This window comes from Corvus kubaryi, unplaced genomic scaffold (genome assembly GCF_017639235.1).
Source record: "Corvus kubaryi isolate FWS band 111438036 unplaced genomic scaffold, C.kubaryi_AGA036_p1.0 37219, whole genome shotgun sequence".
In the NCBI taxonomy this organism is placed as follows: Eukaryota; Metazoa; Chordata; class Aves; order Passeriformes; family Corvidae; genus Corvus; species Corvus kubaryi.
Window position 1 is genome coordinate 241,472 of NW_024581062.1, and position 11,422 is coordinate 252,893.

Consider the following 11,422-nt stretch of genomic DNA (forward strand, 5'->3'; position numbering starts at 1 on the left):
CGGCGGTGTCGGGGTCTGTCGGGGTCTGTCGGAGTCTGTCGGGGTCGGTCTCGGTGCTGTCGCGTCCCCAGCAGTGGCTCTGCCCGCTCCGGTCCCGGCGGTGGCGGCGGCGCCGTGTCCTGCCCGGGCGGGGCGGGGCGGGGCGGGGCGGGACCGGGGACACCGGGGGACCGGGACACCGAAGGGGGTGGCGGGACAAAGCGGGCAGCGGGGGCGACGGCGGCGGGGCCGGGGGACAAGGGACTGGGGTAGGGAGCGGGACGAGGGATGGGGACCGGGACAGGGGACAAGTGACTGGGGGCAGGGACGGGACCCGTCCGGGGTCACCCGGGGCCGGGTGTAAAACTGACACCGCGAAGCAGAAATGTCAGGGCAGGCCTTGGGAGCTATTCCCGACCTCCCCGCACGACATGGAATGGGACGCAGGGAATGGCATGGGACGGCATGGCATGGGACGGCATGGCATGGGACGGCATGGCATGGGACGGTATGGCACAGCCAGTGTGCGCAAGGGACAGGCATGACCCCATCCCGGACACTGCCACCCTCCACGAGCGATGGCACAAACGTGTCACCCTCCCCCGTGTCCCCAGTGGGAGCCCGGCCTTCGGGGTGTCCCCGGGGACCCCAGGGTGACAACAGGCTCCCGGCAACCGCCCGCTGCTGCTCCCGGCGGTGTCCCCAGAGTCCCCGGCTGGGGATATCGCTGGGCTCTGCCAGGCATCCTGTCCCCTCCCGTGTCCCCAGGCTGTGACGGTGCTTCCAGGACCGGGATATGGATCCCCCGTTCCCCCCGTGTCCCCTCCTGTCTCCTCGCAGTCCCAGGAACTCCTGTCTATCCCGAGGCTGTTGCCCACCCTCTCCCACTCTATCCCTGTGCCCCCCAGGCCCAGAATATGAGTCCTTGTGGTCCCTCGTGTCCCCTTTCCGGGCTCTACCCCTTGCCCGGCGTGCCCCCCTGCCGGGATTGTTCTCTTGCCTGGGATGTCCCCCTTGCCAGGATGTCCCCTTTCCCAGGACGTCCCCCTTCCCAGGACGTCCCCCTTCCCGGGAAGTCCTCCTTTCCAGGCAAGTCCCTCTGCCCGGGATGTCCCCTTTTCCGGGGTGTTCCCCTTTCCAGGCATGTCCCTCTGCCCGGGATGTCCCTCTGCTCGGGGTGTCGCTTTCCCGGGGTGTTCCCCTTCCCGGAATGTCCCGCTGCCGGGCGTGTCCCCTCTTCACGGGTGTCCCCTTGCCTCTGTGACACCGCCGTGGCCTCCTGCTGTCGCCGCCCTCGCCACGCTGTCCCTGCTTCCCGCCCCTCCCGGGGCTGGGATCCCCTGACCGAGGGGACAGGGGGGACACGGGGACAGCCCCGCCGGCCAGGCGCTGAACTGAGTCCTCCGAGCCCGCAGGGGGCGCCACCCGCGCGGGGGCCGCCTCTGGACGGGCGCGCGGGGCGGGGCGGCGCGCGGGCGGCCATGGCGGACACCGAGAAGCTCAACCTCGACTCCATCATCAGCCGCCTCCTGGAGGGTGAGCGGCCCCCGCCGGCCCCCCGAGCCCCAGGATACCCCTCCTCCGCTCGGGGAATCCCTCGGGGCCGGCCCGGGCCGTGCCCCAACCCCGCGGGGGGGTCCCCGGCCTGGACCTGGCGGGGGCGGGTTAGGCCGCGGTGGTTTGGGGGGGTCGGGGCTGGGAAGTGTTTTGGGGGGGATCCCCATGGGATCTGGGGAGCTGGAGATGAGTCCGGAGGACGTGGAGGATAAGGGGGGGATCCCGAAGGGGTCTGTACCCCGCGGAGGGGGGGACTGGAGGGTATTGGGGTGCCCCGAAGGGTCTGGGGGCTGGAGCTGAGCCTGGAGGGCGTGGAGGATATGGGGAGGGGGGCTGGGGCAGGTAGAGCAGCGGTTTCTGGGGCGCTGCTGGGGTCCCGCAGCACTCTGGGGTCCCTGATCCTGTTCTTTGTGCTGGGACCAGTCCAAGGGTCGCGGCCGGGGAAGAACGTGCAGCTGACGGAGAACGAGATCCGCGGGCTGTGCCTCAAATCCCGGGAGATCTTCCTGAGCCAGCCCATCCTGCTGGAGCTGGAGGCACCCCTCAAGATCTGCGGTGAGGCCCGGAGAGCTGCCGGGCAGCGCTGGGGTGGCGTGGGGGGCTGCGGGGTGCCACTCACAGCCTGTGTCCTCCCCGCAGGCGACATCCACGGGCAGTACTACGACCTGCTGAGGCTCTTCGAGTACGGGGGCTTCCCCCCTGAGAGCAATTACCTGTTTTTGGGGGACTACGTGGACCGGGGCAAGCAGTCGCTGGAGACCATCTGCCTGCTGCTCGCCTACAAGATCAAGTACCCCGAGAACTTCTTCCTGCTGCGGGGCAACCACGAGTGTGCCAGCATCAACCGCATCTATGGCTTCTATGACGAGTGTGAGTGCCCGGGCTGTGTCCCCTAAAAGCCCGCTGCCATCCCTGGGCTCCCGGTGTTGTCCCAGTGCTGTCCCACACTGACCCCACCGGTGAGCTCCTTCCCTCCCTGCCATGTGTTCTCCTGTGTCCTCTGCCCTTCCGTGTCCTCCTGCCCACCCCCACACCCCCACGCTGTCCCCAGGGACACCCCAAGTCCCCTTTGTGCCCCGCAGGCAAGCGACGATACAACATCAAGCTCTGGAAGACCTTCACCGACTGCTTCAATTGTTTGCCCATCGCCGCCATTGTGGATGAGAAGATCTTCTGCTGCCACGGAGGTGGGAACGGCCCCTCCCAGGGATTTGGGAGGGCTGGAGGAGGAGTGGGATCTCCGTGCTGAGCTCTGGGGGTGCCCCTTTCCCGCAGGGCTGTCCCCAGACCTGCAGTCGATGGAGCAGATCCGGCGGATCATGCGGCCCACGGATGTCCCGGATCAGGGGCTGCTCTGTGACCTGCTCTGGTCCGACCCTGACAAGGATGTGCAGGGCTGGGGGGAGAACGACCGTGGGGTCTCCTTCACCTTTGGGGCCGAGGTGGTGGCCAAATTCCTGCACAAGCACGACCTGGACCTCATCTGCCGGGCACACCAGGTACCACCGGGACCCCCCAAATACTGGGGACACCTGGGAGGAGGGTTTGGGTCTCCAGTGAGTGTCATGTGGTTCCACCCCAACTGTTTCCCTGTCAAGGGTGGTGGGTGCTCCAGGAGTGAGTGGGTTGGAATTCTGGGGGTGTTTGCTCTGGGATTTGGGGATTTACCTCAGCATTTGGGTGTTTACCCCGGCATTTGGGTATTTGCCCCGGGGGGATGAATAGTCATCCCTGGATGTGCCTGTTCCTCCCAGAGGCTGGATAATCACTCTGGAGATGGATATTTGCCCTGCGGCAGTGGGTGTTTGTCCCGAGTGGTGGCTTCAGGGAAGGGAGGTTCACCCTGGCAGAGGGCGTTGGATATTTGGCCTGGGGGACTGGGAATTGGCCAGGCTAGGTGGATACTGGCCATGGCGGGGAAGGGAGGGGGGGAGTGGATATTTGCCAACCCCGTGCCCCCTCCAGGTGGTGGAGGACGGCTACGAGTTCTTCGCCAAGCGCCAGCTCGTCACCCTCTTCTCGGCCCCCAACTACTGCGGCGAGTTTGACAACGCTGGCGCCATGATGAGCGTGGACGAGACACTCATGTGCTCCTTCCAGGTGAGCCCAGGCAGGGGGAACACCCCCAATTCCTGCCGGGAGGGCTACAGGGAGTTCTGCCCTCCATGGCAGTGGGGAGCTGGGGCGGCAGCTCACTGATTTCTTTCCCCCTTCCTGCCCCACCCCAGATTTTGAAGCCGGCTGACAAGAACAAGGGCAAATACGGGCAGTTCAGCGGGCTGAACCCCGCCGGGCGCCCCGTCACCCCTCCCCGGAACTCTGCCAAAGCCAAGAAATGAGCTGGGAGCTGCCCCTGTGCTGCCCATGCCCCCCCGCCCCCGCATCAGGCCGCTTTTCTTTGGACCCTTTTTTTTATTTGTAGGATCCTGCCCCCCCCCCCGCCACGCTCCACCAAAGCAAATCCAGGCCCAGGGCAGGGAGTGCCGGGGCGAGGGGGGAGCCCGGAGCCCAGAGCCCAGCCCTGGGGTGGCAGCGGAGGGGGGGGCAGGAGGACTTTTTGAGGAATAAACTTGTAATGGGTCACTGGGGGGTGCCTGTGCTGGTGGTTGGATGGAGGCTGGGGGTGGCAGTGACTCGGGGCTCAGCATTCTCCATCGCTGTCCTCCGCCAGCACCTCCTGGGTGGTGGCCGGGCCGGGCCTTCCCGGTGTCATCACCGAGCCAAAAAACAGGGAGCGAAACTGTGGGGAGAAACAGGGGGGTCAGGAGGAAGCCGTGCCCACCCCCTGCCCCCAGGCACACCCATCCCAAACCTTCTTGTGCGGGGGGGTCCCTGGCACAGCTCCTTCCTCCTCCTCCTCGGGGTCACTCTCGGCTGGCCGGGGGGTGCACAGGGGCAAGGTGGGGCTGGGGGGCCCCCCTGAGCCCCCCTCGCTGGTTTCCATGGCAGCCATGTAGGACTCCAGGTCGTCAGCAAAGTCGTCTGACGGGACGGGCAGGTGGGACACGCTGAGGGGGACAGAGCAGGATCGGGAATGTTCACTCTGGGCCCTGCTGATGGCAGCTGGAGGGCTCATCTGGGACTTACCCGTTGGTTGAAGGGGACTGGGAGTTGCTTTTCAGGTCAGAGAGGGTGGCCAGCACCAGGTGAACCTCCAGCACGGTGTCATCCAGGGTGAAGACCACCGGCCTGGGGACACAGAGGGGCTGAGGGGGTGCCAGGGACAGGGCTGGCATGGGTGGGGACATGGTGACTGCTCCTACCTGCCAGGCTCGTCAAAGTGGATGGTGAGGGGCAGGTTGGAAGCCTCGGCGAAGCTCAGCAGCCCCTGGGGACAAAGGGGAGGGTGAGGGGGACTGGGGTGGCGGGGGGGGTGGGTGACACAGGGCTATGGAGCTTGGGTGGGGACTCACCCGGAATTCCCTGAGGCAGAAAGTGATGTGGGAGCCCGAGGCCACAGCCACCGACTGGAACTCGTCCTCAGCCAGCCACAGCTCCGTCACCATCGTCTTGCTCGGCTCTGCAGGGGAAAATGGGGTGGATGGGGGGCTGGAGGGCACCCCAAGGTGGGGAAGGGGCCCCCTAACCCTGCAGGACTCACCTGCCTCATCCTCCACGTAGTTCCGCAGGCTGATTTTGCCACCGGGGCCAGTCCCCAGTGTCACCTCAGCCAGCGTCGGGGGAAAGTGGACCACGGCCTCTGCCAGCACCCTGAGGGGCACAGGAAGGGGGCTGAGCACCCCAAATCCTGCATGGACGGCGGGGGTCCCTCCTTCCATCCGCCCTCATCCCGCTCTGCCCACCGCAGTGCCACCCCTGTGGTGTCCCCCCTCACCGTGCCGGAGCGCAGAGGCGGCTGGCGCAGCGCTGGGTATCGAACACGGCCTGGAGCCGCTCGCACTCCTGGAAGGCCAGGTTGTGTGTCTTGGTGACACCTGGCAGGGGGGACAGCAGCTCAGCGGGGCAGGATGCGGTGCCAGCCTGTCACCCCCGGGCCATGTCCCCGCCGGCACTCACCGTACTTGCAGTGGAGCTGCAGGACCAGGCGGCTGGCACGGGGCTTCAGCAGGATGAGGCATTTCCCCACCGACTTCTCCAGCGTGGGCAGTGAGCGGAAGATGCCCAGGAAGGACTGTGGGCAGGGGATGGATATGGGGACTGTCACCTGCCTGGGTCCCCCTGGAAGAACGGGGAGCTCTGAGGGGGCCCAGACACTGCACCTTCATGTGGACTTTGCATCGGAAGAGCTCCGTGTCGGGCCCGGCGCTGCCCGGCTCGTACAGCTGGAAGAAGAGGGGCGCAAAGAGGAAGGAGGCGAAGGCGGAGCGGGAGGAGTTGACGGCACGGAGGGACAGCTGGGGACACAGCCACAGTGTTGGCACGGCCTGCAGGGATGGAGGGGGGCACAAGTGCTCCCCAGCTCCCACCCGGCCCCCCCGACGCTGCGTACCCCGTTCTCGGTGGGCTCCAGGTAGAGCTCGTCGCCGATGCGGGACAGCGAGTGCACGGCTCGGCCGAGGACTGGGAAGGAGAGGGTGTGGGGGTGAGGCAGGGCCCCCCGGGCGTGCCGCACCCCCCGGGCCCCCAGGCCTCGCTCACCTTTGACGTTGCCGCCGGCGATGACACATTTCATGGCACCGGCACCGGCAGCGGGCGGGCACGTGGGGGCTTCGCGCCCGCCGCCCCCGGCCCCCGCAGAGAGGCCACGCCCCTTCCCCGCAGGCCACGCCCCTCAGGGAGCCCGCGGGTTAAGCCACGCCCTCCAATTGGTTCTGGTCGGGCCTCGCCGCCCCCCCCGCCGCCGTTGTTGTTCCCTCCCCGCCCCACCGGTGCCGCCTGTCCCCAGCGGCCCCGCAGTGGTGTCCCGCAGCCCCCCTGCCCCGTCCCTTCCCGGTGGTCCCGGCCTCTTCCCCGCCGCGCCCCGCCGGTGCCTTCCCGGCTTCCCGCGCCCGCCCTCCCAGGCCGCCTCCCCATTGGCCAGGAGCGCCGCTCCGTCCCGCCCCCGCCGCCAGCCGATTGGTCCGCGCTGAGGGGGCGCGTGACGGCGCTGCGCGTGGCCTCACGTGACCGGCGGGAGGGGCGGGGCCCCGGCCCCGCTGCTCTCGGGACTGCCCCGCCGGTAAGCCCCGCCTCCCGCGGCGCGCTATTGGGCGGCGCTCCGAGTGACGTGCGGTTTAGCCAATGGGGCTTCGACGTGCCCCTTAGCGCGGCTCCCGGCGGTCAGCTCCGCACCGGGACCTTCCCGGGGCCCTCCGACCCATCCCGGGGCTGTCCCGGGGCCGTTCCCTGCTTGTGTCTCCCAGGACCCTGACCCTCGCTTCATTCCCGGCAGCATCCCGGGCGGGGCTGCCCTTCCGCAGCATTGCCTGCTCTTTCCGGTCCCTTCGCCCCTTCCCGCATTCCCGGGGCACGGTGCTCCCCACGAAGGACTGGAGCTGCTCCGGTGCTTCCCGAGATCCTTGTGTTTTGGGGATCCCTGTCTCCCAGGGGCACAGGGGAAGTCAGATGCTGCAAGTCAATGCTCGGTGGTTTCTGTCCACACTGGAGGTGCTGCTGGCTGTGCTTCCCATAGAATCATGGAATGGTTGGGGTTGGAAGGGACCTTACAGCTCATCCAGTTCCATCCTCTGCCATGGGCAGAGACGCCTTTCACTAGACCAGGTTGCTCCAAGCACTTCCAAGGATGGATTCTTGGGGGTGTCCCAGGATTCTCCAGTGGGGGTGCACTGTAAATTCTGGGCTGACTAGGTGTATCCGTGGGTTGTCTGTAGAATCCCAGAATGGTTTGGGTTGAAGGGACCTTAAAGGCCACCCAGTCCCACCCCCCTGCCATGGGCAGGGACATTTCCCACTGGTCCAGTTGCTCCAGTGTGGCCACGAGCACTTCCAGGGATGTGACACGGGCTCAGCCAGCAGCCTGTGCTCGCAGCCAGCCTGGAGCGACAGGCTCTGGAGTTGTGGCCTCGAGGGAGCCGGGGGGATGTGGCTGTGAGGAACTCGAGTCGTGCTCACAGCGGGGTCCTCCAGCCGGCTCCCGCCTGCCGCTGGAGCAGCCGCTTCCCAAGTCCCTCCTCCCGGGCTCGGTGGCCGTGGAGCCCGAGCCGAGGGGCCCCACTGTGGAGCAGGGCTGGCACCTGAGCAGAGGGACGTGGGAAGGGGGGTGCAGAGCCCTTTTTCCGTGGCTGCCTTCCTCCAGGACATGGTGACAGCTTCTCCTCCTTCTCCTTTCCCTGTCTGGTGTGCTCAGTGCCTTTTATCCAGGATTCCGGACCCGGCGCCCCTCAGCAATGCATCCTCTCCAGGTACACAAACTCCTGACCTTTGTGGGGCTCCACAGCCCGAGCCACGTGTACGGGGCTGCGCTGGGATCGCCAGCACGGCGCTCCAGGGACTCCCAGGCCTGCCTTGGCCTGGGCTCGGGCTCCAGACGGATCTGGCTCCTCCACCCCTGGGGTGAGCACTGGCTACTTCCCTTCCTCCCAGGAGGAGGAGGAGGATGGGATTGTGTGCGAGTGTCCGTTCCAGCTCTGGCAGAGCAGCCGGGCTCCTCTGGAGCCGGCGTCCCCAGGAGGGGCTCTGGCCTCGGGGCTCGGCGTTTTATGGGGCTGCGGAGAGGACGCAGCTGGCTGCAGTCGTGACACACACACCTCAGCGGCGGCCAGGGCCAGGCCACCCCTCCCTCTTCCCACCAGCGCCGACCAGGGAAGGGCTGGATACGGGCTGGGAGCTGGAGCCTGGCAGCCCTCGGGGGGCTCCGGCACCCCCAGGCTCAGCTGCGCCCGCGCCGCCTCTCCCATGACTCCCCCTGGGGCTGGGGAGCTTCGCCCAGGGATGGCAGGGAAGATGACAGGGGTGTACCCTCGCACCCGGCGGGCTCGGGGCGGTCTCCCAGCGTCCTTCCCGCTCCTCCGGCTTCCTTCCCGGCACATGGCACGGCGCCCTCGCCCAGGCAGCGGCGCGGGGAGACAGACGGCCACAGCTGGGCTCTTGCTGCCAGCCCGGCAGGAGGGGACACGCCGAGCCGGATGGCTGCTCCGTGCCCCTGCCTGCGCCCCAGGGGTGTCCCCAAGGAGCCGGGCGCTGCCGGAGCCTCCCAGCCCGCGCCTCGCGGGCGGTTTGGGGCTAAAGCCGGGATTTCTGGGTCTGCTCGCCCCCCGTCTCTCCCTCCTCCGGCTGTCGGCCGCAAAGGTCAGCAGTGGGAGGCCGGGCTGGCCCTGGCGCCGGCCGGGGGACCCGCGGCCGCGGGGTGGGACGGAGGTGAGCTCAGCTGCCCGGTGACGTGGCCCCGAGGGCAGGGCGGGCACGGCCTCACCCACGCGGAGCCGCTGCGGCCACCGGGCGAGGAGGAGGAGGAAGAACAGGATGCGGAGATGAGGCTTCCCAGCGGCTTGACCTGCCTGTGCCCTGTGCCCGCTTCGTCCTGGGGCGGGGGCTCCGTCCTGGCACCGCTGGCTGGCACGGGGAGAGGGGCTTGGGAAAGCCGGGAGCCGCGTCCGCCGGGCCACGTTTCCCTCCTCCTCCTCCTCTCCTGTCTCAGGTGTTGGCCCAGCGGGAGCCGTGGCAGCTGGAAAACTCCCCAGACGCAACCGCAGCGCTGGGTTTTGGGGAGGGGAGCAGGCAGCGAGGGGCAGCCCCACCGCCTCGGCAAGCTGGAGACCCCCGGGGACGGGCCGGCGGCTTTTCCCAACTGCTCCAGCGCTGCTGGCGGGATCTGCTGGCTCGGGGGGGAAACCAGATACCCTGTCCCGCGGCTGGGGGGGCGAGGGGGCCGGCCCCACGCCGAGCGGATCCCCCCAGACACTCTGCCGGGGAACCGGGCCGGGGCTCCGTCCATCCGTGCGTCGTTTGGGCAGCTCAGTCTGACACCTCCGGATCCTCAGGGCTGTGGAGTATCCCCCATTCACCCGGGGGACGGGACCCAGAGCCCCCCTCGCCACCCGTGACATGTCTGTTGGGCGCTTCCTCATGGATTCGACACCAAATCCGCACTTCCCAAGCCATAAATCAGCCAGCACCGCGCCCGCGTGTGGTTTATCCCTACGGGGGGTCGCCAAACTGCTGCTAATGACTTCAGCACCCAGTGTCCCGCTGGATTTGGGGAAAGAGGGTCCCGCTGTGCTCCGAGCAGGCCCCCCGTGTCCGGGAGGGCTCGGACCTGGCCAGGGCCGGGGTCTGGAGTGGAAGCGAATCCGCCTGTTACCTCCCGGCCCTTCCCGGCGCTCCCAGCGCCTTTGTTTTAAACAAAGCTTTTTTTGGGGGGAGCCAGGACGTTCCCCTCCCCGCCGAGAGAGCCCCCGCGGCAGCACCCACTCATGGATGAGGGCCACGAGGGGAAGGGACGAGGGGCTCTGGCTGTCGGGTCGCCCCCCTCCCCTCCGGCGGCGGCTCCGCTTGGCCCTGGGGGTCTCCCCACGCCCCCCAATCCACCCCACTCGCGCCGGGTGGGCTGCGGGGAACGCCGCGGTCATTGCCAAGGGCCCCGCGGGCGCCGGGACGGGGCTCGTCCTAACGGGGGAGGAAAATCGAGAAGGAAGCGGCGCTGGCACCCGGAGGAGAAGGGCTGGGGGGGGTCCCTCCCCGTCCCCGCGTGGACGGGGGGCGCCGAGAGAAGCGAAGCCCTCCCTCGGGGCTGAGGGTCCCCCCGGGGCTGAGCCGCCGCCGCCGCCGATCCGAGGGGCTCCGGTCGTGCCGCCGGGACCCCGCCGCGCTCCCCCCGCTCCGCCGCTCACCTGCCGCCGTCCCGGCGGGGCAGTGCCCGCTGCGCTGCGGGTCCCCAAGCCGGGGGGGGTCCGCGGCCCCCGGACCCCCTCTCTGGGCCGGAGGGGAGGGGGCTGGCCGTGCCAGCGAAGAGCCGAGGACCCCCCACCCTCCCCGCCCCGCCGCCACCCTCCCGCACCGGCCGGCCCCATCCCTCCGCCGCTCCTCCCCGCTGCCCCGGGGGGGGAAGGAAGGGGGGGCAGGCTGGCACCCCCCCCCCCCCCCCCCCCCCCCCCGGCCCCGGCCCCGCCAGAGGAGCCGCTCGGCCGCACCTCGCACCGTCACCCCCCGTCCTCCCCTCCCCGGACCCCCCCGTCCGTCCCGTCCCCCCCGTGCCCCCCCCGGGACCGGGCTCTCGGCTCTGTGCGCGGGGAGGAGGAGAGGCGAGAGGGCTCGGAGCGGCAAATGGGAGCCGCAGTCCCGGGCCGGTGTGCGGGACCGCTGCCTGCCCGCCCGGGGACCCCAGAGCACGCACCCAGCGCCCCGGCCCCGCGCCCGTCCCGCATGGAGCTGAGAGCAGGTAGGAGACCCCCCCGCCGAGCGGCACCGGCCCCGCGCCGGCCCCGCACCGGCCCCGCCGCTGCCACTTTAACAAAAGCCGGGCGGGAGCCAGAAGCACACGGGGGGCGCAGCGAGGGAGAAAGCGGGGGGTCCCCCCCTTCCTACCCGGCCAGCGGCACCCCGGGGGAGCCCCCTCTTCCCTTCCCTCCCCTCCGCCTTCCGCAGCACCGGGGCTCAGCTCCAGCCTCCCCACCTCTGCCCGGTGCCGGGACCCCGGGGATGGGGAAATGGGGGATAAAGCCGGGGCGGGGGGGAGAGCGAGGGAATGAATGGAGCCCGCTCTTGTGTACAATTGCATCAAATACATTCTTGAAAGCAACCTGGTTCTGCTTAACACTTGAATTGGGAAAAAAAAAAGAGGAAAGAAGGGAGGCAGCAGCTTGGAGAGGGTGGATGCGAGCTCCAGTTTTTTTTTCCTTCTTTTTGTTTTTTTTTTTATTTTTTTATTTTTTTTATTCCTGCATTCCTGGACCCCAATCAAAAGAGCAAATCAAGGGAGGTGGAAGGGGGGAACGGCGGCGAGCGAGGCAGCCGGAGCACGGTGCGAACCCTCCACACCCCAAAAGGG

The 11,422-nt window shown here is 68.6% G+C and overlaps 3 protein-coding genes across 3 annotated transcripts in view; 2 read left to right on the plus strand and 1 right to left on the minus strand.

Annotated features, from left to right (window-relative positions):
* The first annotated feature begins 1,408 nt into the window (after nt 1-1,408).
* On the plus strand, nt 1,409-4,119 carry PPP1CA (protein phosphatase 1 catalytic subunit alpha). Its single transcript, XM_042022656.1, has 7 exons — nt 1,409-1,515; nt 1,960-2,091; nt 2,176-2,406; nt 2,619-2,723; nt 2,812-3,035; nt 3,502-3,636; nt 3,765-4,119. The coding sequence occupies exons 1-7, from the start codon at nt 1,461-1,463 to the stop codon at nt 3,873-3,875; spliced, it is 993 nt and encodes a 330-aa protein (XP_041878590.1). The 5' UTR covers nt 1,409-1,460; the 3' UTR covers nt 3,876-4,119.
* Nucleotides 3,940-6,325, minus strand: RAD9A (RAD9 checkpoint clamp component A). The gene is made up of 11 exons (XM_042022657.1): nt 6,136-6,325; nt 5,987-6,057; nt 5,757-5,891; nt 5,554-5,668; nt 5,372-5,471; nt 5,138-5,247; nt 4,950-5,056; nt 4,800-4,864; nt 4,624-4,725; nt 4,349-4,544; nt 3,940-4,276 (listed from the first exon to the last, which is right to left on the minus strand). Exons 1-11 carry the CDS (start codon nt 6,167-6,169, stop codon nt 4,178-4,180), a joined length of 1,134 nt encoding a protein of 377 aa, XP_041878591.1. The 5' UTR covers nt 6,170-6,325; the 3' UTR covers nt 3,940-4,177.
* A 4,312-nt stretch (nt 6,326-10,637) lies between these two features.
* CLCF1 (cardiotrophin like cytokine factor 1) overlaps nt 10,638-11,422 on the plus strand; it is an 8,249-nt gene continuing 7,464 nt past the window's right edge. Inside the window, exon 1 of the mRNA XM_042022662.1 lies at nt 10,638-10,813. Within this exon, the coding sequence (XP_041878596.1) occupies nt 10,699-10,813 (115 nt within the window). The 5' untranslated portion in view covers nt 10,638-10,698. The remainder of the gene's footprint in view (nt 10,814-11,422) is intronic.

Bases quoted from the DNA above. Each gene is read 5' to 3' on its own strand.
- PPP1CA (XM_042022656.1), top strand. From the start codon at position 1,461: ATGGCGGACACCGAGAAGCTCAACCTCGACTCCATCATCAGCCGCCTC. The intron at 3,036-3,501 runs GTACCACCGGGA...TGCCCCCTCCAG, and splicing joins TCATCTGCCGGGCACACCAG to GTGGTGGAGGACGGCTACGA. The intron at 3,637-3,764 runs GTGAGCCCAGGC...GCCCCACCCCAG, and splicing joins CACTCATGTGCTCCTTCCAG to ATTTTGAAGCCGGCTGACAA.
- RAD9A (XM_042022657.1), bottom strand. From the start codon at position 6,169: ATGAAATGTGTCATCGCCGGCGGCAACGTCAAAG. The intron at 5,472-5,553 runs GTGAGTGCCGGC...CCCCCCTGCCAG, and splicing joins GCAGCTCCACTGCAAGTACG to GTGTCACCAAGACACACAAC. The intron at 5,248-5,371 runs GTGAGGGGGGAC...TGTGCCCCTCAG, and splicing joins CGCCTCTGCGCTCCGGCACG to GGTGCTGGCAGAGGCCGTGG.